Source organism: Acyrthosiphon pisum, chromosome A2, assembly GCF_005508785.2.
Source record: "Acyrthosiphon pisum isolate AL4f chromosome A2, pea_aphid_22Mar2018_4r6ur, whole genome shotgun sequence".
Classification (NCBI taxonomy): domain Eukaryota; kingdom Metazoa; phylum Arthropoda; class Insecta; order Hemiptera; family Aphididae; genus Acyrthosiphon; species Acyrthosiphon pisum.
In genome coordinates, this window is record NC_042495.1 from 11,234,177 (window position 1) to 11,261,923 (window position 27,747).

The window sequence follows — 27,747 nt, forward strand, 5'->3', positions numbered from 1 at the left end:
ACAATTATTCTTTTATTTTTCTAGTTTTATGTTTAATAATTGTTTAAGTTGTGTTAAATTAATAAATCCAATTTTTATTCTATTTTCAATATTCTATATTACAACTTAATTAAAACCATTATCTGTTATTCAAATGCATTGTAGATACTTGCTTAATATATTTTGGTGCATGTACGCAATGCAGAACGGAGATAATTATATTCTTATATGTATTCATTGGTCTCTAAATGGACATTTACTAGGATGCACCTATATTGAACATATAAATAATGATGAATAAAAAAAATAATTTTCTGTTACAATTTTACTGTAATATAAATATTGTATATAAAATGTATTATATATATTATATAGTTTATGTTTTATAATACTTATTACTTTTCTACAATTTGTTTGACGAGCACATTAGTCATTATACATTTAATTTTAAACTGAGAATCAAATATTTATATTAAACAGAAATGTTTGATATCACAAATTTGTTCAATCATACTTTACTAATGTGAATTATTATACTGTGTAGCTATACTTATATTATTGTGCATATTCTAATCAAATCAACTGTACTGATATTCAAACTAGTTTGATTCAAAATTGTATTGTATTATAGGATGCAAGAAAAGCAGCATGCGACACAAGTCTGTCGCAAGCGACCACCAGCATGGAACCGGTCGGCCGGATACAAATGCGAACGAGACGTACCCTACGTGGACATCTCGCCAAAATATATGCCATGCATTGGGGCTCTGACTCCAGGTAATTAAAGTATTTTGAGAGAATAGAACTATGTATATGAATCTTAATCCATATTCATATACATAATTATCCATATGAATCCATATTCATCCATATAATATAGCAAAATTGGCCAATTTATAGGTCTAATAGTGACTGCCTGCAACTTGTGTCATATTCATAAATAAATTAAAAAAGTTGATGATTTTCAACAAAAAAAAAATTTCATAATAACAATTGTGTAATCAGTATTAGTATTTATAGTTTTCTTTTAAAAAAACTTCATAGTTTGATATGTTTTAAAAAAATACTATAAATACTAATACAAGTAGGTTTACAATTGTTATTAAAATATTAAATTGTTTATTTTTACTGTTTCTTGTATTACGTTTATTTGCAATCCCTGATGCCCTGATGTATATTATAAATTATATACTTTTAAAACTTATTGTATTTTAAACAAATTTATTCTAGAAATCTAGTATCAGCGTCACAAGATGGAAAGCTTATCGTATGGGACAGCTATACGACAAACAAGGTACACGCCATACCACTTAGGTCTAGCTGGGTGATGACGTGTGCATATGCCCCATCAGGCAGTTTCGTTGCTTGTGGTGGCTTAGACAACATATGTTCAATTTATAGGTATACTAAATAATTTCTTAATAATGTAAGCCAAATTAGATTTTATATTTGTTTATTGTAATATTTTTAGTTTAAAAACAAGAGAAGGTAATGTAAGAGTTAGCCGAGAACTGCCAGGGCACACAGGTTACTTATCATGTTGTAGATTCCTTGATGATAACCAAATTGTTACCAGTTCAGGAGATATGTCATGGTAAATATTAAAATGTTGTAGTATAATCACATAAATTATTCTCACTAAAAGCTATTGTGCTATATAGTGCATTATGGGATATTGAAACTGGCCAACAGTGTTCATCATTCATTGGACATACTGGCGATGTTATGTCTCTGTCAATGTCACCTGATATGCGAACATTTGTATCAGGAGCTTGTGACGCTTCAGCAAAAGTATAATAAATTTATTGTTTTCAAATGAAATACAAATTTATTATTATTATTTAATTTTCAGTTATGGGATGTTCGAGATGGAACCTGCAAACAAACGTTCCCAGGACATGAATCTGATATCAACGCTGTCACGGTATTTAATTATTTGCAATACAATTTTTTACTTATTATTTTTTAACTTAAAGTACTAATTATATATATAATATAATACTAATATTCATCCTTGAAATAATTTCATAAATTAAAAAGTTTTTATTGTTTTTATGTTTAGTTTTTCCCGAATGGCTATGCCTTTGCTACTGGCTCAGATGATGCTACCTGCCGTTTATTTGATATCAGGTCTGACCAAGAATTAGCCATGTACTCACACGACAACATAATATGTGGAATAACATCTGTATCATTTTCAAAATCTGGACGTCTACTATTGGCAGGTTATGATGATTTTAACTGCAATGTTTGGGACTCAATGAAAGCTGAACGTGCCGGTTAGTTTAAATTTATTTTAAGTTATCAATTATAAAAAAACATTTTTAAGGATCAAAATCAAAAAACTTATCATATCTTATTAGTTTAAAATAAAAGATAATAAGTATTTATTTATATTCTCAATATTTTATCTAGTTTTTAAAATAATTCATGGTATAAATATACTAAAACAGTAAATATCCTTCCCCATAAATATTTGAAAACATAAATTTAAGTTTAAATTCTTGATAATATATCTTAAGTATAATTTTGAATTGTAAGTAGCTCCAGAAATTATTAATTAAGGATTTTTTACTAAATATTTCTTTAATATATGTTTTTATGTGGTTTCTCAATATTTTTATTCCTGATGATTTCTGAAATAATTAAGTATTCAAGGTTTATCAAAGAATAATTAATATTATCTAGTATAAAATTGTGGAATTAAATTATAACGCATAATTAATTTAAAAACGCATAATTAAACATAAATGATATACATACATTATAGTATATGTTTTAATATATATACCTAAAAATCATTCTTGTAATTTGATTTTATTTCAATTGGCAAATGTGTAATGTATGGCCCAAATATTTCTAATTGAAATTCTTGTTTACTTGATAACCAACCAATCTAAACCAATAATAAACATATATTAGGTCACAATATTTTTTAATTATGTACTTCTCTTGATGTTGTGTTAGGAAAAGGTAGCACACTTCTAGGATCCATGTTTAAATTGCCCTTTCTCATCATTGCATTTTTCTTTACGGCATTTAATTTTTCATTTCTTTCTCTATCATGTCCAATTATATATTATTAAATAAATTAAATACAATTTCTTACAATATTACTTATATTCATCTAATATCCACTCCCATTTATTAGGCCAATCATCAAATGCTTTTTGTTCTTGCTCACAGCGACTTCTGAAATTTTGATCATCACTTACAGATACATTTGCTCTTGCCATGTTACAATAAAATAATATGATTAACGTTATTCAATTTTGGATATTTATTATGCAATATTATTAGTAACTAAGCAATATAATATCTATTATCTCATAATTAAAACCAGGGACTTCTAGAAATTAGACATTTTTTTCGTCCAAAATATTTAAGCGATATACAAAATATGTTGAAACATGATTCAGGATGTCAATAGTTTAATTTTAGTTTATAAATTTGTTACAAATTTATAATAATTTTTTTTTATAAAATTGCATGAACATTAGATAAAAATGCAGATACTATTGTCTTGAAAGACTAAAAATAATCTATAATACAATGTAATTATGCTAGCAATAAATTAACCAATTAGTTAAAAATTAATAATTAGTGTTGATTATTAACCCCCTGTAACCCTAAATTAGTATTTTAAAATAAAACTTATATTTTAAAATTAATGTCTAGACCAATAAGTAGAAAATCAAAGTGGAATAATTTTTAAAAATAATACTTATATGATTTGTTTAATCAGATATTCTCTTAAAAAAATATCATCAAAAATTAAATAATCCTTTTTATGTCATTTTTAGATTCTCTTAATATGACATGAAGTCAGTCCCTATTGATAATGTATTTTATACATCCTTTGTCCAAAAACTATGAATACTATAGTCTGTCTCACAAAAGAAAGGCACTGTTTCGCTCATGTAGACTGAGCTTTGATCTGATGCTGGACCGTTCCACGCACTCTATTGGTACCACAATGTATCATGATGGAGAACAATCGGTTCATGTTGCCGTCGTTTATACACTGCTCGTGTTTACTTGCTACCACGACCGTTGTCGTCAGTGCAGCTAACCGATTGTGGTAGTGGTACTAACTACTAGTTGTAGTGTGGGGTGGGAATGTGCACATATAACCAGATTTCATCAAGACGTGGTATCTTTTTTTTGTGAGACAGACTATATAAATGTTATATATTTTTAAACACTATTCAATTACTTTTATTTTATTTTAGGTATATTGGCTGGTCATGACAACCGAGTCAGTTGCCTGGGAGTAACTGAAGATGGCATGGCTGTTGCTACCGGTTCTTGGGATAGCTTTTTACGTATTTGGAACTGAGTTGGCCCTTTGATGAGACCTATGAAGTCAACGCCAAACGGTCCCTGAATTACAAAAAAAAAAACCAAAAACAGCTAAATAAATAAATAAATAAAAATACAACAAAAAAACCAAATAAAGTAAAAAACAGTTCAAACATTTTTTTCTTAACGGGGGACCACTCACGCGAAATGAAATGTTTTGTTTTTATCACTATAAGTAATCTCTAAGTTGCATTATTCAAAATCCAATACCACCCGACTTGAAGGTCTTCCGTTTCGCGCATTTTGGGACAAGTGTCCGCGGCTGTTTAGGTGCTCAAAAAAACAAAACCGTGGCAACACAAACTATCTATGGAAACGTAGTGTTAACAATTATATTTTACAACATATAATATACAGATGTGTATATATATATATATATATATACATACATACATACAAACTAAAATAATTATGAATATTTATATCTAAGTCATATAACTAGAATAGATCAGTATTTAAAGTTATAAAACGCTAAAAAAAATTATATTCCTAAAAAGTTTTTTTAACGAGTGTTCATATTAAAAATAATTTTTAAAACAACAAAAAACAACTTTATATACTTTTCTGTGTAAATACTAGTAAATTAAATCTTGTGTATAATATTAAAATTTAGTTCTTAGAGTTAAAATATATAATCAGAACTGTGTGCATTTTTCAAATAAATCTGAACTATATATTATTTTCACCGAGAAGTTTTAGAATTTACACCGATGTTGGTTTTTAAAATAACAGATGTTATTTTACAATAAGAAGTTGATCTATTTCAGTTTGTTCTCAATGCAAAGGTCATTTGTTTCTCTTTGCTAATACCCATTTATATTTAATTATTACACTTAATGTGTATACATTTAAAAGTGAAATATTTTGGGTTGAACATTGAGGTCAACTTTCTAAAATATTTAGAATCGTCTTAAAATTTTGTAACACCACGGACGGCCTTCATGAGGGTTGTGCTCTGATCATACACATCTTTGGTTTTTATTATAAACAATATTCTTTTAATATATATTTTACTTTTAAATTTTTTTTTTTTACATTCTAACGCACACATACACATTTTTATATTACATAACCAGTTTTTTAAAAAGCATTTATACCTATTAAAATATACGTGTGAGTTATTTGTGTTGTTTTTAAACTGTCAAGCATTCATTGAATAGTTAATTTTAATTAATATTAATTTTATTGTTACTTTGTAAACAAAACCATTACGTTAGCCTTATGAATCTGATAAAACCATAAGTTTTGCCACTATATTATATCTAATGGTGGTCATTATTTTGTATTATTATTATTATTATTATTATTTAATTACTTAATTCTTTAAATGTCCACGAATTACTAAAATAAATTTTTGATTCCCTAAATGGATTTACCTACGCCATTGAATATCCTGCAACTCTTACTGATAATAATGGTGGTGGTAATATTTTCAGTTTCTTTATAATTTTATACGGTATAGCTAACACTCAGTATGCATATTTATGGCGAATTACACATAACACTTAATATTTTCATTTTCCTATAAATCTGATGATTTAATTGTTAATGTATCAATACAAGGCAGAATGTTAATTGACTTACCTAGATCTTTCCTGGATGCGTTGTAATTTATGTTTATAAGAATGTCTTATTTCAATTTATCTAATCTTCATATACATGTGTTTTTGGATTAATTAAACATGGAGTAAGACTTTTTATATACATTAGCTGTATACTATACCATGTGTTGTGTTCTAATATGTTAGCTATCTGATACAGACATTTATCTTAATACCTAAAGAACTATTGACATAGAAACCTTTTTTAGTTTTATGATTTAATATTTTTATAAATATATATTTTTTCCTAAAAGACTAATTATTTCTATTAAAAATAAAAATCATTGAATATAATATTTCAATTCAATGAACATTGTCAACAACTACATGGTTAAATGTTAGAAAATACATTTTTTTTCAACTTGAATGATCAGCTGTATAATAATTTATGAACATACAAAATATAAAATTAATTAAAAGTATTAATTTTACTTTTAGTTACATAAGAATAAACAAAAAAAAATTGTATATTTATATGCATGTATGTAATATATTTATACATACATATATATATATATATATAGATTTATTAATAATAATACTAATAGTATGTACAAAATATCAAATTTATAATTACATTTTTTTGCTTAACCAAACATCTTTGTAAACATTTTAATACATTGAGTACTTAGAGAATCTTATCGATTATTGTAATGATTTTGTGTTCTACTTTCATTTTGTTTTTGTTTTTGAGTGTGTGTTGCAGTCATTTTTTGAATTTTTTCTATAGTACGTATATTTTATAATTAAAAAAAATTATCAATAGGATTACATCTTACCATCTAATATTATTATGTAAATATAAAATAGAAATTACATAATTTACAATTATAATTATAATTTTTTTTTTTCGGCAACAGTTTGATGTCACACACTGTATCATATAGTTACTTTTACTATGGTTATAAATTATAATTATAAAATATTACAACTTTAGGTCTTACGTAAAGATAAGGTCTTAAAATTATCGTTGTTCGATAACTATTAAGGAAATAAGGAAAAAATATTAAAAAATATTGCAGTCAAAAGAATATCGCTGTTTTTGTCGAATTTCTAATCATATTAATTAATTATAAGTTAAGTTATCATTATTAATTTTTAATTTATTGCCAAAAGGAAAAAACACTAAAAACCAAGTAGTTTATAGTGTCTTGTATTTTTTTTATTTCCTTTTTTTTTTATCGCTATTGCGTTTATTTATTTATTTTTTAAAATGTAAGTGTAATAAGTTTGTCATGGTAAAAATAAAATAAATATTTAACATATTCAAATATGTTAAGTGTTATTTAATATGCTTTTTACACATTGCCAATGATTAAATAATTAAAATACTTTTAGAGCACTCTTTAAATTTTAATTTTTTCAAGCAGTGATTAATCTTATTTGTACAATACATAGATTTTATTAAAAATCTTAAACCAATGAGGTTATAATACATCAGATGACCCATTAAACATACTACACTAATTTTTTACATCAAAGTTTGTGTTTTTTTTTTTTTATTATTTTAACTTTTAAGTACATTTTTACAATTAAAAATGAAAATTGTTTTCTGTTTTATTACAATAACCTTAAAATAAAAAAAAAATCATAATTTTTATAAAACAGCAATCTTTATTTTCAATTTTATAGTCCTAAGCCAAATATTGTATTAATGATGTTAATATAAAAATATTGATCCCATATTACTTTTTTTAAATTGATTTGATGATTCAATATTGAAGGCTCGACGTATAGTAACCTATAGTTTTCTATTCATATTTATTTAAAATGGTACTTTCCTGTTACATGAGACTACCCTGTTTTTTGTCAACATCACAATCCTGTCATCTAACACTACCAAAATTATAATTTTACTGTTATACAAGGCTACGGCTATAATCGCGACTACCACCCAAGACTACCTCCGTTATTGCGACTACCTACCTTAGCTGATATCATAGTTGGACGATATCTATAAGCTGCTATTATATTTATTATATATCTATCATTACGTATATTATTAGTTTTTGTAATTGGTGTTTGCCACAGAAAATTGAGTACATAACGAATAATTATTATGTATTTAATTTTTATCTTTATTTAATTTTTTTTTATATAATTTGAATGTGGCCATCCCCACAAGACAATAGGTATCCATAAATCTCAAATATATTGCACTATTTCTGATCATCAAAACTGTAAATCGATTATAATTTATAAATAATTAACTGATAGTTCAATATTGATATCAAATCATAAACATTTATTATAGTGCTACAAAATATAGAATTAAAAATAAATTTTGCAATTATTATAAAAACCTTTATTTGGATTTGTTGATAGTTTGAAAAACTAACTCCCCTTTCAAATGCAAAACCCAATTTTAATGGCTTTAAACTTATTAATATCATATTTTTCAGACCTTTTAGAGTTTGAACATTATCTTTCCAAAAGTTAACTAAGTACTAACAACTATTTTATGAATATTTCTAAATTCTAATATAGTATATAATAATTGATACAAAATATATTTTAGTTTCCTATTACTTTATCTATTTCTTATTTGCTTACCAATCCTACTGGCTACTGCCATATAGAGACCTCATTAATTACATGTAAAATAATATTGCAAACTGACATCACTTTTATATTTACATTTACTACAAGTTACAACTTAGATTATTACTTACATTATTACTACTGAAGAAATACCTTGAAATCCATATTGATTAATTTCCATTGGTGTCAAAAAAAGTTTTAAGTTATGAAAATCAAGGAATGTTTTGAAGATTAGTTAAAAATTTCAGATTGCACAATATATATATATTGGTATACCAAGATCGAGAGTATAAAACACGGAATAAATGTCCACAAGAAGAATAGTGTGATTAATTTTGTGTACACCATCTTAAAATAGAGAACAAAATTTTCATTGGTAATAATATTATAAAGGTAATTGTTACCTTCCATAGAACAGTTATATACTTAAAATTACATTTACATAAACATACACTATTGTATATAACATAATATGATGAATTTATAAAATTAATTTTCTAATCTAAGCGATGCACTGTACCAGTCCACCTCACCTCTTGTAGTGCTGCAATATTCACCAGTATTGGTTAACATTAATTAACGATTTCTCATCAATCTATTTTTTTTAAATTCAAAAATGATTAACCGTAGATGGCGTGGATACAATACTTAAAATGTTTACCAAAGGTTCATTTTACCATTTTCCATATATGATAAAATATCATAAATAGTCAATATTTTGACCTATTTTTAGCTGTTAGTGGTCATTTTCAATTTTCAATTATAGGTACTAAGCAGAGCGAAAGAATGTACTATTAATCTTACAATGATGTGTGTTTTTTTTTGTGTTCTGTCAGCAACATAATTTTAGATACCTAGTAAAATGCTCCGATTTTCGAGATCTGCATCTTTTCTGATAGAAAAGTAAATCTAGTTTGTACTTTTGGGAGATCTAAATTCCAAATAGATTTAGAAAGTTTCAAGAAAAACCAATAAAAATTAAATAAAGAAGTTATAATTCTTATGCAATTATGCAAAGCCAATTTTTAAAAAAATTGATTTTACTCAAAATATAATAACTGTAGTCCTTTGAAATATTTAATTAGAATTTTTAATGAATGGTAACAATTTCAAAATATTTTGACTCAGAGCTAGTTATAACTAGTTATAGCATTGAGAAATTTTTAAAAATTTGTAAATTGTTTTAAAATTATTCTAGATAAAAACTTTTTCACTAGCTTGGAAATTTAATATAAGGTTCCATATCAGTTTCATTAGGTAATGTAAGAACAAAAATATTAAAGATACATAGGAATGTTTATTTTTTATATGCAAAGTATAAGTATATAGTCGAAAATTTTCAAACTATTTCAGTTAGAAATTCATAAAAGTTTTTCATTTTATTAGCTATAAAACATTAGAAATTTTAGACATTTAGATATTTTTTAAGGAAGTCATTAAAAAACTTAGAACTTCATCATATCCAGTGTGAGGCTGTCTTTCTACTTTAATTTGAATGAAAAAGTTTTGGATAGATTCCAAGTTTTTAGTAAGATTTATGGAATTAGGAGACCAAATGAGGGTAGCTATTCATAACAATAGAATCGGACTTGTAGGGCTGATTTAAGGTAGCTTTAAGGCATTATTTATTTATTAATGTTATAAACGTTTTAACATCATCTGTGGACTGTGAGAAGCAATATTTTTGAATGTTTTGAAATTTATGAAATATCATTAATGAATAAAAATAATAATAAAGGAGATTTTGTGCTTACAATTACTTATATTATATTACTTATATTTATATATTTATATTTAATGCACAAACATAATTGTAAACTATAATTTTTTTTTTCCTTTTTTAAATTTATCTAATACGTCCAATGGCCTCCGATGCCGCGGATAGTTTTGTCTAATAAAAAAAAAAAATTATAAATGACTCATACTGAACAACGACCAAATATGAATTCAGGCGGACAATGTAGGGCAGTAAACTTCATGGACATCAACAACTGCAATGTATATTTTACTAAATATTTTATATTTACATTTATCAATGGTTAAAAGTTGTTATATAATAGGTAATGTAATACATAAGATAATTGGTTTGTAATAATAAAATTCTCAAAACGATAATTATTTTAAACAACAACTTTAACAATCCTTTGAGATCATTATGTATTTATAGGCATTAATACATTGTTTAATTTTACTGAGCATATATAATATGTGATCGATGCAGAAAATACAAACTAAAAGAATACAACACATTATTTAAATTAACATTTAATTTTACTAATTGGTACGAAGAAAAATTAAAACAATAATATTATAGGTATGTTCATATGGTTATAAATTACAAGTTACACTATAATAGTAAATAATATTGTATGGATTATTTCATTCCCATTCTTGCTTTATATTTTCGAAATCGGCATCTTCTATGAAAGGCTTATCGATAAGACTAAAATGATAATAGTACAATTATGTCATGTTTATTTAATAATAATTTAATTTTGTCCATTTTTGTAGAAATGCATATTTTGTACCTTATCATAATTTCGCCACAGAAAAAACATTCAGCCGCCAATAATTTATCTAAGGATTCTTTGACTTTATCGCGACGACTTATTGCTTCCAATGACTGTGTTATGTCTTTGTTGTTTTGATACAAGATGCTGAGCTGGTTCTAAAAAAATAATATTTTAACTAATTTTTTTTAAAAAAAAAAACCATCTATTCCTCAGCTACATACCTGTAAATCTTTAATAGTCGTTATTGTACTGGGGTCGACATATGGTTGCATTTCCTTAATCAGGCATTCTGCGTGAAAACAATGTGAGCAAGGGAACGTATAGAATGCTTTGGTCACTAATTGTTCTTGACAACTGCTACACTCATTTGATGGTTGGATTAACATGTATCCATTTCTGAATGACAAAATTTCAGATCTAATTACTTCAGCTGATTTGGTAGCATCTTCCATTTCTTCCTTTAGACTTTGTATATCCTTATTGTACTCCTAACAAAATTAATGAAAATACAATTATTTTTATTATGAACCCAATACAAACTTTAATAATTATCACATTATCTCACTTCAAGAGATGAACACACAGCATCTTTAAAATGATCAATTGTTACAAAATCGGGGAAAAACGGTAAGATATCTTCAATTTTTATAAACTTGCACTCCTCCAAGAAACGCATAGCTTGTTCTATGTCATTATTTTGTTTCACTACATATTGTGCTGAGGTAAAAATAATGAGCCACCAAGTTATTATTATGTCAATAAGTATATTAAAGTGTAACTCACCGATCTTTAGCCAAAGTTTTTTTGATAATTCCATGTTGTTATTGGGCAACGAAGCTGTGGTTTTGGCCAAGTCAACACTGACTGTCAATGCTAGATCCACTGCAGCTTCCCATAGACCTAAGACAATGGACAATTGTACGCACGCTTCTCCTAACTGGTGTTCACGACACAATCGCAGAGCAAATTCCGGGTTGTAGCTCACAGCTGTTATCTCTCGACCTTGTAGCTTTAAGTAATTCATAAGTTTGTCTCTATTGTGTTTGATGTAGAGTGATATCAAATAGTTGTGTACCGATTCCACATGACAGTTCAAGCAATGAATACTGTACTCCAAGTATCTGATTATTTCCAAAGCCTGTGAATAATATATGTGCAATATAATTATAAGTACTGATTTCTATACAAATAAATGCAATACTTGGTTTTATGCTCACTAGTCTTTCACTTGGATTTGGAGTTATCAATGTATTGATTACTTTTAAAGGGTCTAACTTTTGTCCTTGTTTTATCAAAATAGAAACCGTTTGTGCCGGGGCTTTTTCAACAAGATCAGAGGAAAACGTGTAAAACAATTCACTGAACGGATGATTGTCCAACAATGTTAATGCTACAAGTGTATAATCATAATATCAATATTACTAGCTCTAAATCCTAGAAAAATCCAATTTTATTTACCCTCAGCAATATTTTCTTCATTTAAATAATGTTGAATAACACGCTTAAAATCTTGATTTTCAAGTGCCAACCAAATCATAAAATTCACATCACCATGGCTAGCCAATATGTCATATATGCTTTCCCAATTTTTACGTATGCAATCCTAAAAATAATAAGCTAGTAATAATAATTAAAAACATAAAACAGGTGGACAAGTGGGTAGCGTTCTGCTATACAGTAGTTGTCGAGCATGTCATTGTAGTTTTGTAGTTATTGATGTAACTATCTGGCCAACTTTTTTTTTTTTATAAAGGTAGAAACTTTTATGGGATGTTAATCCTCTATTCAAATTTCTAATGTTAGCTATGAAAGAAAAAATTGTTTGCATTTTTAACTAAAAAATTGATAGATGAAAATTCAATAATTTACCAGTGAAAATGCATATTGTAAAAATTTTAAAATAAAAAAGAACTCTCATGAAAAAAGGTAAACAGTTGAATGTTAATCCTCTATTTAAATTTTTAATGCTAACTATAAAAACAAAAACTTTTATGCATTTTTAGTTTTTTACCTCTCAAAAGTACAAACTAGATTCACTTTACTATAAGAATAGATGCTGATGTCGAAAATCTTTGCATTTCTACTACCCCAAATGTTTATGACAGATACAAAAAATAACAACACATCTTTAAAATTACAATACATTAATTTGCTCCGATTAATCTAAAACAATAAACACAGTGGAAGCGTAGCCTACTAGACTCACAATATACAGTCTAGTCGCTTATAAAACTGAAAGTCATCCAGAACAGTTTAGACCCGTGGCGAACTGAACTTAAAAATTTTAACACATTGAATGCATACTGACGCCATTTGGCGTCATGAGAATTATTCAGCTACATGTTTGCAATCACTATCATATTTCTCATCACTAAGGCACTAATTTTAATAAACAGTATAATATACGAGTATGAGCCTAAATGGTAAAAAGTACCAAATTTTTTACAATAATAAATAATATGTATAAGTAAGATAGCAGCTTTTGTGCTGGTACCAAAGAGTATTGTAATTGGCATCTACTGCATAAAGTTATTAATTAATAAGTAGATCTTTACTTGAATAATGGATCTAGATAAAAAATGCTGAAATGATTCTTGCAGCATAGTATATTCTTGTGATTTTCCTTGTTTATAGTTTCTAAGTACAGCTAATTCATTAGAAAACAACTCAATCAACCACAATGTTACCATTGTGATTTTTGTATAATCATGTGACTTTAAACTATCCAATTTCTGCAAGCAAATCCAAAGAAATAATCTTTTAATATTAATATACATTTATAAATATAAACTAGATATCATACTTTCATAAGGAATAGTTTTATGGGTTTTTTTTCATTTAAATGTAAAAATTTTAATACAATTTCTTCAAATGATACATTTAAATTGGCATATATCAGTGCACTGTTCTCATACCTACAAAACAATTGATATAATAATTAATGACTTTTAACTGTATTTGTGTTTTAATGATATATGTTCGCAGTATTTATATAGGTAAGCAATTGATTAATTACTGTTTTGAATTGAAAAAATGCTCCGCTTGTCTAACTAACACTTGATTCATCCTGTGAGGATTGCTAATGCATATTTCTTTTGCTTCTTCAAACATTCCTTTATCCAGATAGACCTAACCAAAAATTCTGAAGTTAATATTTTAAAATTCTAGAAAATAATATAATTGTTTTATGAACTCAATCATACTTTCCAAACATGGCGATCTTCTTTAATCATTTTGTATCTAAAAACAGCACGCTCTGCATACAACCAAATTGTTCCAGTCATCAGATCTTTAGTTATATTCAACAGTCTACCATGGCTCTAAAGAACATATTTAATTGTATCAATGAATAAAATCAAAAATAACTAACCATTTACGTCGGAACAATAATCTTCATCCATCACTTGAGATGCATTGCGATCTGCAGGGGCTACTAAAGAAACAGCAATAACTCTCTCTGGAAACAACAACAATACATGATAACGCGTAAATGTCATTGATAATGGTACAGTGAAATCATCATCATCTCTTCCGTACAGCCGACTATACTCAATGAGTTCATGTGAGCTAAATATTGTTTTCTCATCTTTGTTTATATCTACCTGTAACAAATGTTTTGAAGTGGAATTAAACTCCACTCTATTGATTTAGGAAAAATAGTTGTTTACTTCAGCAACAAATACTCCTAACTCGGTGAGAAATCCAAAATATTTTGGAACTGTAAAATCATTATTTAAGAAATAAAAATGTAATTTGCCATGTTTTACAACAGTCGGGACTTCATAAAAACGTTCTGTAAAACAGAAAAACAATTATTAAAATATACACATAATTTCCTTATTTTAAGATTGAACTAAATACACTAGATTTAAATACCACTTGAATGATCAACTGTAGTGGGCCACTATGTTTTTCTATTTTCTTATAGTCACAGAATAACTGATAATACAGTAGATACCCACCCAGTAGATACTTTTCAATAATGTATTGTACTTAATTAATCCATTATTCTTTAATTATATAGGTACAATATTATACTAGCCTGGAATAGTCAAATAATTGTTGAAGATTTGTTGTAACATTGGTCTTTCATCTTTATTAAATATGAAATCGACAAATTGATACAGCTTTGTAGGTGTAATTGCTAATATATAAAATAGATCTGATTTTCCAACTCGATAATATTGGAGGCCAATTATAGGAATAGGTTGTCCTTTACTTATATCAAACACCTATAATATGCAATTCATAAAATTAATTGTGTTGGCAAAATATTAGTATTACAAACCTCTTTCCAATATTGAACTACGCTGCCTTGGAAAAACCTATCAAACTCGGTTCCTAGTTGTGTTTCGATTATCGCACCAGATGAATTTCCAAGCAATATGGGGCCAGTCGTGCTGGAAGTAGATTTCACCCTACAATCACAGTTCCAAGCCACAGATGTTATTTCTGAACCCTGATATTTGCCTACCTATAAAAATTGAACAATAGTTTATTATCTAGAACAAATAAGAAAAAACAAGGCAATTCTAAATTATTTATTATTTATTTATTAATTATTCATTTCATTTTATCCCTTACAGGTTTGAGTTTCGACAGTTGTTTAGTTGCATAAAAAAGCTGAGAACTTGTTATGTTACCACATGAAATTAGTAAATGTTCTCCGAAGGGATCTAAGAACAATTGCTTCACTTTTAGAGATGAAGTTTTCAATGTATCGATTTCTAAAAGCATACAAGACAAGTTATTTTAGCAATTGTTACAAAATAATACATTTCAACCGTGTGAGTGTACACATTTATAATAGTACTCAAGACTTGGAGTATTTAGCTTAATTGCATATTTTTCAATTGTGGCCCAATCAATCTCACCTTCAATATTGTCCTGTTTTAAGTTTATTCGCAGCAACACATTATTGACCATGACTAATACCACATATTCATTGCTTACCAGCAATTGAGTGATCTTATCGCTTGGAGAGAAATTAACTTTCTTCTTAGACAGTATGGGTACTCCTCCGAGATCTTCGTCTCTATCAAAACTTTCATCGAGCTACAATATTGGATTGTAATCAAAGATTTGTTTAGTTAGGTTAGATACAGTTTAATGCTGGATTGCTTGAACAATTAATTAATTTAAATGTTACATACAATTTAATGGACTAAATCATGTTTAAGGAACTAATAGCTCCATAGGCGATAGGCGTGCACATGACGGATGCTGGGAGTGTCGGACACCCCCCCGATATTTTGTAATCGGGGCTCTAAAATGTATAAGTTCCAGAGCATAAGGGACCTGTATTTCAACTGACGTACAGAATTTAATTTTTTCTAAAATATGTGGTAAAAAATAAATCATGCTTTGTAATATAAAAATAATAAAACATAAAATATTTTAAACTTATGTGGAATAACTTATTATGATTATAACAGGTATAGATGTTATTGACTAAACAAGTACAAATAATAAATAAGTTAATAAAAATTGCAATTAGGTATCTTAGGAAATAGTTATTTGATCCAAGGGAATATATATTTAACTTGGTTCTAGAATTTAATTAATATTTACATGTCTTGTTAAAAAAGGGCCCAAATATATTGTAGGCACCCCCCGAAATTCAGGTCTGCGCACGCCAATGAATCTGCTCAATGGTTACTTTTGATTCAATAAATGTTTAGTGTGTTTATAAAACCCGGCTTAAGAATAGGAGGTTTAACATGAGGAAATTATTTACCAATTGCTTGGACGTAGGAGCACTTTTAAATGTGCTTTCAACTCCCTGCTCAAACTGATCCAATATTGAAATCATTGTGTAAGTAAATACAAATCAGATCACGGAGTGGCAAACGTTGACGTGATGCCCACCTGTATAATATTAAATTTGCTTCAAACTTTTCAAACAAATATTTTTTTTTTTTTAATTTTGAATTGTTATAAGACAATAAACGAATTACTGGTTATTAGAAATAAAAATTAATAAAATTATTTCACCAATTTGCGATCAACATTATACTGTACTAAACTTATAAATTTCTAAGTACTAACGAGACAACGAGTATAATACATAATTAAATATTTATAAGTCTATGGGTATAATACTATAATATAAGCTAAAAAAGATACACGAAGCACTGACTGCTGACTGCTGTGGCTAAGCGCCGAACGGGCGTTGATAACACCAACGTAGATAAAAGATTACGTGAAAACATGGTCTTCAGATCTTGAAGATCTTGAAGAAGATCTAGGCCGTGGCTATCAATGAACCATTTTCGGTGTTATCGCGGTTATTCTGTGATATTATTATTTTATATTATTTTGTTATCGGACGACCGTTATTATCAATGTAAATTGTAAACAGACAAAGCATGAATGTTTGGATGAAATAAATAAAATGTGGTTATAATTACAATACTGAATGTTTTATATTATAGTTTGTACTCCATAGTCCATAGCCATTATATCTCATATAAGACTTTTAAGTTAACCTACATAAATAAATAATACTTAATATACTATACAACTATACAAGTTTAGAGTTGTTATTTCTTGAGTGTTTCCAAAAAACTTGTTTATCAAAATTCATGCTCATTTTGATAATTTACTAGTTCTGACTGTCTGAGTACCAAAGTTGGCTTACAACAATAATTATGTCAGCATTTAACAGTAAGTTTTAATTTTGTATTTTTAAAATATTTTATTTTTTGCATTAAATACTTATTTGATTTTAGATTCCAGTACTAGTAGTGACCAAAATGATCCAAATAAAGACAAATCAAAAACTCCAAAATCTAAAGATATGCATTTACCCATATCAAGAGTACGTACCATCATGAAAAGTACACCAGATATTGAAAACATTGGATTACCATCATTGCATGTTGTCACTAAAGCAACGGTAACAATAGAATCATACTTTTTTTTTTTATTAATGTTTCAATAATATAATTTATTCTATTACTTGTTAACTTTTATGAACAACACTTCTATAAAGCCGTGTAATTTTTTAATTTATATTATTGTAATTTAAATAGTAGTATCTGCAATCTGCTTAACATCAAACATGTAATAACTGTTTTCCTTGGTTACATTTTTGTCAATTACATTATCTATTGAAGTTCACTGTAATTTCATAGTGAGTTTATTTAAAAGGATTAAAATGGGTACTAGAATGTTAGTATAGTTATAATTAATTATTGTATTAGTGTTATAAATTATAATGGTATATTGTGTATAGATACTGTATATTATTTCCAAGTTAGATAGGTATGTTTATATGTTCATTTAATTTTACATTTTCCATCGTCCAAGCAGTATACGTACTATTGAATTTTGATATTAATACTCCAGTAGAAGTATTTAATTTTAATTTTAATAAAAAATATACAATCTGCATCTCAATGCATAGTATATGAAAACAGAAAAAAAAACTATTTTGAAAAAAGCCAGATAACATTTTAAACAATTAAATTTAAAATGATTTACATTTATTTTTTATTTGTATGTTATTAATTTAATAGATCACCATACTAGTTCCACATAAGTCGCCTTGGTTGATTTCCTAGGGATGTTTTCATAGAGAAGTCTTGGATTAGAGTAGAAAGTCATTTATGAAATTGTTTGTAAAATATTTTGGCATAAGTCTAGTTTGGTGCCCAGGCAAATTTTTCGATTTTTTTTTTCAAAACCCTATGTATTTCAACGAGTTTAAAACGATGGTGTAAAAATAAATTTGAGAAATGATTATTTTGGAAGTTATAGCCTTCCAAAGTTTACGATTTTACGTTTATACGCATGCGCGCAACACTACTATAATGCCGCTCTGATAACAAATTTTTAAATTATTTATTTGGGAAAACCTATGTATTTCATACTACCACATAACTTACCCTGTGGCCTACTTGAGGTGGTGTTGCATAGCAAGTCGAGGGATATTTTCGATTTTTTTTTGTTTGAGTGCAGCACAGCAAACGAGTTGTAACATTATGTGCTTTTTAACAACTTTGTTTAATACCAAGGCCAACCCAAGGTGGTTTTACACGGCAAATAGAGAATAAACTAGACTTGTTTCAATGTTTTTGCTTATTCATACATGGATGTAGTTTAATATCATATTGTATAGTATTATGAGACACATAAGGGGCTGAATTAGAAATCCTGGAAGGCTATGTTATTATAGTTTGAAATTGATTTAGATTTAATTTTTTGGAAATATTTTGGCATTATCCCAAGTTGGGTTAGGTACTTAGGTACCTTAGGTATGATTTCAAAATTATGTTACTCTCAGATAGAAGCATTAATTCTAAATACTAATATACCGCCTTTGCTGAAAGAATGCAACTGGGTGGCACCCAAAACTCATTCACTATTAGACATTCCTACTACTATTCCAGCGCGAGAGCTTCGCGCTCTGCCTACGACGACGCTACAGCCGCAACCTTAGTAGTATGTATATGTAAATAGTAGCCTCGTGGTGGGGGATGTAGACCCGAGATGGTGAGTAATGCGCGAGTGAGTTGCGTTCTCTTGGAGAACTCAGTACTTATAGGTGTCCAATTTCTTTTGATTTCATCTTATCTCTATATAAAAACTAATTTATTTATGTTAAATCAATTTTTAATTGTATTTTAGGAACTATTTATTCAAAAACTGGCACAGGATGCTCTCAAAGGACAAAGACACTTCAGACATTTAGAATATAACGATCTTGCCAGAGCTGTTGAAGAAAATGAAAATATGTATTTCCTTAGAGGTATGTTTTCTTCTGTGTATGATTTATAACTTTATAATTAATTTAATAATTCTTCATAATGTTGGATTTTAGGTCCCAAAGATAGGAATATTTGGATTATCCCAATTGGGATTTTTATCAAAATTGAAACTAGATTTGTCATAGTTACCTAACATAAATTATTATTACTTGTAGAACTTGGAATTATATGCTTAAAAAAAAATGTCATTTATGATGCAAATATGCAAAATAAAGTGATTATATGCATTATATTTAATATATTTTATGCTTAATAGTTGATTTTATCTACTATATAATATGAAAAAATGGATGTACTTTTGTATGGAGCTTATTGACCAAATTTTTCACATTTTCATTGGGACTTCAATTGGGAGTTCTTTGCTTCATTTCTCAACCCTTATACAAAATAAAGTGATTATATGCATTATATTTAATATATTTTATGCTTAATAGTTGATTTTATCTACTATATAATATGAAAAAATGGATGTACTTTTGTATGGGGCTTATTGACCAAATTTTTCACATTTTCATTGAGACTTCAATTGGGAGTTCTTTGCTTCATTTCTCAACCCTTATACATTGTTATAGAGTGCCTCACACATAAACTTAATTTTGGTTCACAAAAATCAAATATTTTTTTTTATTCAATAGAACTTATATTGTGTGGTAGGCTTTAATGTTCGAGTGAATTGACCTAATATCAAACTTTAAGGGCCAGTATTACCATCTCCTGTTAAATTTAACCGGCCGAATTCAGTCATAAAATCTGTTATCAGTCGGTTAAGCGTAATCGAAGCATACCGATGATTGTAATACTGGCCCTTAGTTAACACATTGAGCTCAGCTACAATTATCAAAGCATAGCCCATGTTGCCAAGCCAAAAATATGTCCGGTCCACTATTTCAGGGAAAAAAAAATATACCAGCACAAAAAATAAAAACCAATTATATTGTTAGTTTCTTAAGATAGTGCCTAATCGCCTACAATATAATTCAAAACGTTATCTCATCACCAGTCAAAATTATGTATCATCAATGTGAGCACATATTTATCGACGGGTAGACCTGGGAAATGTTCATGATGTCAATGTTGAGCGTGTTCTAGTTTTTTTTTTAAGAAATTAATTTTATGCAGGTTAGGTATGAATATGTAAAATATTAAAAATTAAAATGCTCATATTATATCTTAAAAAATCAACATTCCAACACAGCCTATTCACTCTAATATTAAAATTTGATGACACAAATTTGCTGTTTTGTATGGAAAGAGAGATAAAACAAAATACAAATAATGCACAAAAATCCAATAAATTAAATTTTTTGATTTATTTCACGTTAGTTATGCATATAAGATGAATTTATGAACAATATGGTATATGCAATGAAATTTGGTTTTTGAATTTGGTGTGATAAAATGTTGACATTTTGAATCATGGGCATACTGCATAATGTGCATTAAACAATTAAACGATGTGAATATGTGATTCTTTTATCATTGGATACTAATTATTTCAAAAAGTAAATTAAATGTTTTTGAAAAAAAAAATGTATAAAAATGTATAAATGACTGGAAATAGTTTTCCAGTCATTAAAAATCAAAATTTTTTTTCTAACATTTTTTTAAGTTTCAATAATTTTTTAAATGACAACATCAAGTTTTAATTTCAAAAGCAGAATATTTTTCTATATAGTATTTTGATACATAAAAATTGAATTTACTGCGAGTAGCTTATGTGTTATAAGTAATTAGATGACTAGATGAGCGGACTGGAACGCGGCTATCCCGCGAAATGTTAGTCCACTACTCCACTCATCTGAACTTAAATACTTATAAGTTATAACTCATTAACTACCCATCATTTGATTTTGATGTATCGAAATACTCATAAAAATATTCTGCTTTTGAAGATGAAATTAAAACTTCATCTTGAATGTTTTTCAACAAAATAAAAAAATTATAAAGATAAAAAATAGGTATTTAAAAATATATTTATTTTAATAACATTGTTTTGTAATGATTTGATACCATGTAAAAAATATTTTCAAAAACAATAGTTTTTGAATAATGAGTGTCTTACATTAAATATATCACCTTATATATATACACATACTTACCTAGTTACCTATTTTGTGTTTCAGAGGTTTTACCTAAAAAAATTACTATGGCTGAATACTATAAATTGGTTGGTAAAGAGTCCTCAGAAGATGGTGAGGACAATGATAACAGTTCACAAACATCACATTCTTCATCATCTTCAGTATCATCAGACAATTAATCTATTTAATATATTATACTCCTTAACAGTTAACAATCATCAATATAATAATTATGTAGTTACATTTTTTTTTTATTTATAAATTATTGTAATATTAAATATTAATTTTTAAGTTATTGATCGTGAATGTTTTTTTCTCTAAATCGTTTTACAAACATAAGTTTTGAGTTGTTTTCCATGTACTTGGATATGGAATCATAATTACACTTAATTTTTTTCCCATTACAACTTAACCAATAAGTTTTCCATATTCTTCTCCAGCTGATGGTTGATCTCTCGCCAGCTCTTTTTAAATGTAATGTCATTTTTCTTTCTATGCTCTTTTTCAAGTCAGCCACTTTTGCTCCATTCTTCTGTACCTAAAAAATACAAAGACAAATTATAATATATTATACATGACATTCTTATTACCTATTCACAATTAACTGCCGGAAAATTCGGGGCGTTTAAATATGTTATACTGACTACAATTGGGATGACAATGCCATCAAAGCGTTCTAGGTATACGGTTATCGCTCTACCGTGTTCAATCGCGATTTGTAAATCGACTTCTCCCAACGTCACGTTGTTCGGCAGGTCTCCCAACACGCTGTCTTTGTCCAGCACCGTGTTCAAGACTTCGCCCGTAAGGTCTTTGAGTCGTTCGTGACTGATGGCAGAGACATCGACGTCCACCAATTCAGACAGCGTACACGACGACGATAGATCTGCAGGCTCGTCCATCGCCCCCCACGTGGTTCCTGGTGCAGCTGCAAAAAAAACCGTTTTGCTATCAAGGACGCTGATATAATACGATATGTGTAAACTGTAGGTAAGAGACGAGGTCGTCAGGTAGATTAAAAAAAAAAAAAATGTTTTCAATAATCAAATCATCAATGCGCGCTCGGCATGTGGGCCGGTGAAATGAAAATGGTGTATTATAAATATCTATATCGCAACCGGTGCCAATATTCTTAGCGGGCGGTTATGCAGTCATGCAGGTATATACGACACGTTTTGTCCATTAGAGGACCCTTACGTCATAAATAAAACAATATCATTTAATAATATAATGTTCAAGGAGGGGTGGGGGCGTTGCTCAATATTAATATTTTATAGTCATCGACGTCTGTGTATATTTATTACAGCGTGGAGTCCTGTGTGTATATATATATATGAACCTATAGTGCCTACCCTACAGCAGTCGGCCACTCACCAGCGTCACTTCTATAGTGACAGTCCCAGTCGATAGTCGATACAAGCTACTACACTACGCGAGGAGTGCCGGAGAGACCGTCCGATTTCGGTCTTTAGTAAAAAATATTTACATCGTTTTACCGAAATCGCACGTGCAAATGTACCTACATTTTTATATTCGCGTTACGACAAACTCACTGACATTATAGTGATCGGACGAAATATGCCCATAATAATATATAAGGCGTGTATCTGGAAGATTTAACAGTATTGCTCATTTAAATAGTCAATTCATCCAGATACACTCTATATACATATATTACTATTCGCTATTTTATAATATATATTAGGTACGCCTAATATAAACCGTCGAGGCGCAGCGTTCAAAGTTCAAACCATATTATTCATTAACTTAGTATTCATCACTTCAATTAAGTAGCAGTATACTAGTATAATATTACATTATATAATATATTAATATAAGACGTTCGACCGCAGTTGTATGTATATGATATATTATAGCTTTTTTATGTGCGTTTTGTTTTGGGGGACAAAGCGCACGTGGAGTGGCTGAATATATACCTATTATATAAGAGTCGAACGAGCGAGCGAAATCTGCGCTTGTTTTTCATTTATTGTTGCACTATATATTCGAAATTGGTTTACTGAAAAGTTAAAACTGTTTTTGTACACGATTTTATTTTGATTTTCCAGATAATCTGCAGCACGCCGCTTGCGGTACTAGAGTAATATCTCATCAGTTGAATCAAAGGAGATGGCCGCAGACCAAAATCATTGGAGGCTCGACTACTCCATACGGAGCATATCCTTGGCAGGTAATAAGAAATATACGACTGGTTTTATTTACAATTTACCTACGACCTACCTAAATTTATGATAATAGGTAGTCGCCGTGGATAGGTAAGTACACATGAATCGTATATTATGAAATACTCGCCCGTATATTCTAATTTATAACTTTTTTAATCAAGTTCTTGTAATTAGTAAGGTATAGGCAATACCAAAATAAATTACACTAATTTAAATATTTATCGTGTCGTGTGTTTCGCAATTAGAGCAAGAGCTTTTTAATGCACCAATAATAGGTTAAACCCTATGACCCATTTATAAAAATAAAAATATCAACTGATATATTATGCGATATGCATATTATATCATGTAAATTCTGCAAAGGCGTCGCATGTACGTGGACATTAAAACGTATTTATACGGTATAAATTTTATATACGGTAGATAATATCTAATATATTATATTGGTGTATAACTGACTACTGTTACCTTTTTATTAACTTTCATCATATTATATTTAATGCATACCTAACTGCATAATAAGTGTATCTAGGCTATAGGCATGTTTTCTGAATAAAAATAATGGTCACCAATTAATTGAACCTGATAGTAGCCAGCTCTTAAGTATATCGGTATTCTTTTCAATTGTAATTTTTTTGTAATTGTATTAACAATCTATACATAAAATGCACAATAAGCTCATATACTAAGGTCTAAAAGTAGGAGTAGACATATAAAGGGGTCATTTAAAGAGTCGCTCATTAGTGACACTCATCTTGATAAACATCTAACTTACTTTTTGAAAAAAAACTTACTGACATAAGAATGACAAAATAAAAAATTATTCTTAGAAAAGGGAAACGATAAAACCAGAATTTAATTTTAGGTTAGCTATACCTTGTTATTCTATGTACGTAGATATAGTAGGATATCCTTTTCATTTTTATGATTTTAAAGAATAATTATACAGTACCTATAGGTATAATATAATAAGTAAAAATATTATAAAATTTAGTTCATCTTATGTGATAGGAGTGCCTATAAGCTATAGTACTTCAAGAGCATAAGATACCTACCTATTAAATATCAAATAAATATTCATATACCTAAATTACCCACAGTAAAATATTAAAATATCAATACGTTTTTTGATTTATCATCACTCAAAATTACAATAGGCAATAATTATTAGCATTACATCGTGTATACATATATAAAATTCCTATCTACCAAACAAACGACAATTGTCAATTACGATTTTTAAAGAGAAAAAGTAAGCATGTCTTTAATTGAACGACTATTATTCTGCAATTATTGATTGTCATCACTCGTCATTATATATACCTACTTCGCATCTATTTAGTGACTATATGATTTTTGATTTCATATAACCATTGTTATACAGGTAGAATTACAAGCATACAAAGATGGATGGGAACATCACTGCGGAGGAGCATTAATTTCCGAGACTATAGCCTTAACGGCCGCCCATTGCTTGAAAGACTTTAAAAAATCCCAACTGCGTATTATTGTTGGTAAACATAATTTAGCAAAAAACGATAAACATGAAAAAACATATAGAGTACAAAAGGCATTAGTACATCCTGAATTTAGAAAAGGTAGGTACTAGGTACTATTTTAAGACTGAATAAATAGATATAATATTTATAATGGAAATAAATAATTGGTATAATACCTGTTTATTATAAAATAGACCATAATAGTATTGTTTGTTAACTGGTATTTAGGTTTACTTTCAGGACTTAATAATTAAACATTTATAAATCTTTTTGATCAAGTTTTTATCATTTATTCTCCGATCAAAAAAATTATTTTCGGGAAAAAATGTGTACCTATAGGTTCCCAATTAGAGCCCAAATATTTCAGTAGTTTTTAATTTATGTCCCTACAATCGACACTCAACATTGACGTTTTTACATTTCAGTTTTGTATATTTTTGGGATATTGATTCCCCAGTGGACTTATTTGTAAATATTCTTTAAAACCTAATTATGTTCTTTGCTAAACATTTAAGTGTCATTTTACGGTTGATTTTATGATCGAACATACTATTTTTAACTACAGCTATTCACAAATTTAACATTTCAGATGGACCACATAGTCATGACATAGCGATATTAAAAATTAATTCATTGAACAGTAAAGGAGTAAAATTTGATTCGCACGTGCAACCAATATGTTTGCCGGATTACCATACGAAACCCGATGATGTAGATTGGTGTATCGTAACCGGCTGGGGAGCACAAAAACGTAAGTTTACATTCTTAACTTTATTTTTTACTTGACAGTTTACCGGATCAACTTATCCCGTGTGGCCGTGTATATATATAAGCATGAAGACTATAGAATTCTAGTTCTATTCTAGTCTTCCTGATATACCTAAGTACATCATGGTCATTACCTACTCGTATCCATCCTGCATTTCGATGTGGTATAATATTATTTGAGGGGGTCCAAGTATATATTTTACTAGTTTATTTAAAATTAACACAAATCATCTGTTTAAAAAATATGCAGTTATTTATATAGAATTGGTATTTATAAACGAAAAATATTTGAAAAAAGTGTTTTTATTTTTTTTACAAATGAGTAATGACTATAATTTTTTCAATTTGTATACACCTATAATATATTTAATAATATAGATAGATTGAGATTAATTCACATTTAACAATGATTATTAGAAGAACTGGAAATGATTCATTCTGTCGAGAATAAGTCGATCAATTATTATGTACGTAAAATACTAAAATAGAACAATATAAGAAATATCACGAAAAAAGTGCGAAATCGATAAAAATTAATTTTATGAGAAATGAATATAAATTGAAATATAAAAATCATTTTAGATACAACATCTGAAAGGTTAAGAACATGTAGGGGTTGGCGAGCGTGGCCTAGAGATTATTAAAGAAATACCGGGATATAGTTTGAACCCCCCCCCCCTCATCCTTCTGAAAACGATCATGTAATACAATTACCTGAATTACCATATAATTAAAAATTAATATTGATGGCTTTTCAGCCTTTCGACTCTACGGCGTGTCTCGTCTGTGTATGTGAACATATACTATGTTTAAAATTTTTTTAGAAGACGATATGACCAGTTTGTCCAAAGTGTTGCAAGCTGCGTCAGTACCCCTGCTGGATTTGGAAACCTGCCGACATGAAGATGTATATGGAGGTCGACACCAGTTCATATTGGACAGTATGTTATGTGCGGGAAGTTTAGAAGGAGGAGTAGACGCTTGTGGAGGCGATTCTGGAGGACCACTGGCCTGTCAAGTGAATGGTATGTTCATAGGATCAAATTAAGTATTTAAGCGAGGAGTGGTAGTCAATACCCAATTTTAGTTCAATATAATAATATAGGTTAGGGGTGAAATGAAAAATATAGAATTGTAAGGGGATTAAGTGTTCATTTTTAAATCAAAAAGATAGCGCGACTAACTAAGTTTTTTTTCTCTTTCAGGAAAATTTATATTGACAGGTGTGGTATCGTGGGGTGATGGATGCGGCAAAAAAAATAGGCCTGGTGTGTACACACGTGTGTCTTATTACACAGAGTGGTTAAAAAAAGTTATGACAGAACTAGAGAATAGTTGAACTAGGTACTTGAAAAAAAAACTCAGTGATTCTTTGAAGTATACTTAAATTTTATAATGTAGAATAAAATTGTATGTGATATATTATATGTAAATTGTTATAATGTA

General features: G+C 28.4%; 6 protein-coding genes across 7 annotated transcripts in view; 3 read left to right on the top strand and 3 right to left on the bottom strand.

Moving 5' to 3' along the window:
* The window catches only part of LOC100168225 (guanine nucleotide-binding protein G(I)/G(S)/G(T) subunit beta-1), a 29,369-nt gene extending 23,478 nt beyond the window's left edge, over positions 1–5,891 (top strand). Inside the window, exons 3-9 of one of the 2 annotated variants that reach the window (XM_029490611.1) lie at positions 611–756; positions 1,210–1,380; positions 1,451–1,573; positions 1,641–1,770; positions 1,832–1,903; positions 2,042–2,258; positions 4,212–5,891. In XM_029490611.1, the coding sequence (XP_029346471.1) occupies positions 611–756; positions 1,210–1,380; positions 1,451–1,573; positions 1,641–1,770; positions 1,832–1,903; positions 2,042–2,258; positions 4,212–4,318 (966 nt within the window). In that variant the 3' untranslated portion in view covers positions 4,319–5,891. The remainder of the gene's footprint in view (positions 1–610; positions 757–1,209; positions 1,381–1,450; positions 1,574–1,640; positions 1,771–1,831; positions 1,904–2,041; positions 2,259–4,211) is intronic. The other variant, XM_001947843.5, reaches the window with a different exon arrangement.
* Positions 2,737–3,258, bottom strand: LOC103308409. Its single transcript, XM_016804270.2, has 3 exons — positions 3,097–3,258; positions 2,927–3,038; positions 2,737–2,875 (listed from the first exon to the last, which is right to left on the bottom strand). Exons 1-3 carry the CDS (start codon positions 3,213–3,215, stop codon positions 2,771–2,773), a joined length of 336 nt encoding a protein of 111 aa, XP_016659759.1. The 5' UTR covers positions 3,216–3,258; the 3' UTR covers positions 2,737–2,770.
* Positions 5,892–10,643: 4,752 nt separating the features above from the next.
* LOC100166828 (vacuolar protein sorting-associated protein 18 homolog) lies at positions 10,644–17,157 on the bottom strand. The gene is made up of 18 exons (XM_001945610.5): positions 16,734–17,157; positions 15,871–16,051; positions 15,581–15,723; positions 15,285–15,470; positions 15,039–15,228; positions 14,665–14,789; positions 14,374–14,598; positions 14,200–14,316; positions 14,013–14,125; positions 13,800–13,911; positions 13,552–13,728; positions 12,455–12,599; positions 12,214–12,386; positions 11,780–12,134; positions 11,562–11,713; positions 11,218–11,484; positions 11,012–11,151; positions 10,644–10,926 (listed from the first exon to the last, which is right to left on the bottom strand). Exons 1-18 carry the CDS (start codon positions 16,806–16,808, stop codon positions 10,863–10,865), a joined length of 2,940 nt encoding a protein of 979 aa, XP_001945645.2. The 5' UTR covers positions 16,809–17,157; the 3' UTR covers positions 10,644–10,862.
* Positions 17,158–17,406: 249 nt separating this feature from the next.
* LOC100164138 (chromatin accessibility complex 1-like) lies at positions 17,407–22,141 on the top strand. Its single transcript, NM_001162137.2, has 4 exons — positions 17,407–17,662; positions 17,728–17,894; positions 19,628–19,748; positions 21,891–22,141. Exons 1-4 carry the CDS (start codon positions 17,647–17,649, stop codon positions 22,025–22,027), a joined length of 441 nt encoding a protein of 146 aa, NP_001155609.1. The 5' UTR covers positions 17,407–17,646; the 3' UTR covers positions 22,028–22,141.
* Positions 22,141–22,750, bottom strand: LOC103308350 (U11/U12 small nuclear ribonucleoprotein 25 kDa protein). Its single transcript, XM_016801001.1, has 2 exons — positions 22,535–22,750; positions 22,141–22,386 (listed from the first exon to the last, which is right to left on the bottom strand). Exons 1-2 carry the CDS (start codon positions 22,748–22,750, stop codon positions 22,141–22,143), a joined length of 462 nt encoding a protein of 153 aa, XP_016656490.1.
* Positions 22,751–23,880: 1,130 nt separating this feature from the next.
* Positions 23,881–27,727, top strand: LOC100574300 (trypsin-1; the record flags this gene model as incomplete). Its single annotated transcript, XM_003240010.4, has 5 exons — positions 23,881–24,039; positions 25,419–25,632; positions 26,123–26,284; positions 27,126–27,326; positions 27,507–27,727. Coding segments are annotated over 5 exons (870 nt in total), but the record flags the coding sequence as incomplete, so codon positions are not given.
* Positions 27,728–27,747: the final 20 nt, after the last annotated feature.

What these genes read in the sequence shown, in the direction of transcription:
- LOC103308409 (XM_016804270.2), bottom strand. Translation starts at nt 3,215, where the DNA reads ATGGCAAGAGCAAATGTATCTGTAAGTGATGATCAAAATTTCAGAAGT. An exon ending in TGGATATTAGATGAATATAA is followed by an intron (nt 3,039 to 3,096) that starts GTAATATTGTAA and finishes TGGACATGATAG; the next exon opens with AGAAAGAAATGAAAAATTAA. An exon ending in CTAACACAACATCAAGAGAA is followed by an intron (nt 2,876 to 2,926) that starts GTACATAATTAA and finishes TTATTGGTTTAG; the next exon opens with ATTGGTTGGTTATCAAGTAA.
- LOC100166828 (XM_001945610.5), bottom strand. Translation starts at nt 16,808, where the DNA reads ATGATTTCAATATTGGATCAGTTTGAGCAGGGAGTTGAAAGCACATTT. An exon ending in CTCCTACGTCCAAGCAATTG is followed by an intron (nt 16,052 to 16,733) that starts GTAAATAATTTC and finishes CCAATATTGTAG; the next exon opens with CTCGATGAAAGTTTTGATAG. An exon ending in AACTGTCGAAACTCAAACCT is followed by an intron (nt 15,471 to 15,580) that starts GTAAGGGATAAA and finishes CAATTTTTATAG; the next exon opens with GTAGGCAAATATCAGGGTTC.
- LOC100164138 (NM_001162137.2), top strand. An exon ending in ATGTTGTCACTAAAGCAACG is followed by an intron (nt 17,895 to 19,627) that starts GTAACAATAGAA and finishes ATTGTATTTTAG; the next exon opens with GAACTATTTATTCAAAAACT. An exon ending in AAATATGTATTTCCTTAGAG is followed by an intron (nt 19,749 to 21,890) that starts GTATGTTTTCTT and finishes TTTGTGTTTCAG; the next exon opens with AGGTTTTACCTAAAAAAATT.
- LOC103308350 (XM_016801001.1), bottom strand. Translation starts at nt 22,750, where the DNA reads ATGGACGAGCCTGCAGATCTATCGTCGTCGTGTACGCTGTCTGAATTG. An exon ending in AACACGGTAGAGCGATAACC is followed by an intron (nt 22,387 to 22,534) that starts GTATACCTAGAA and finishes TGTATTTTTTAG; the next exon opens with GTACAGAAGAATGGAGCAAA.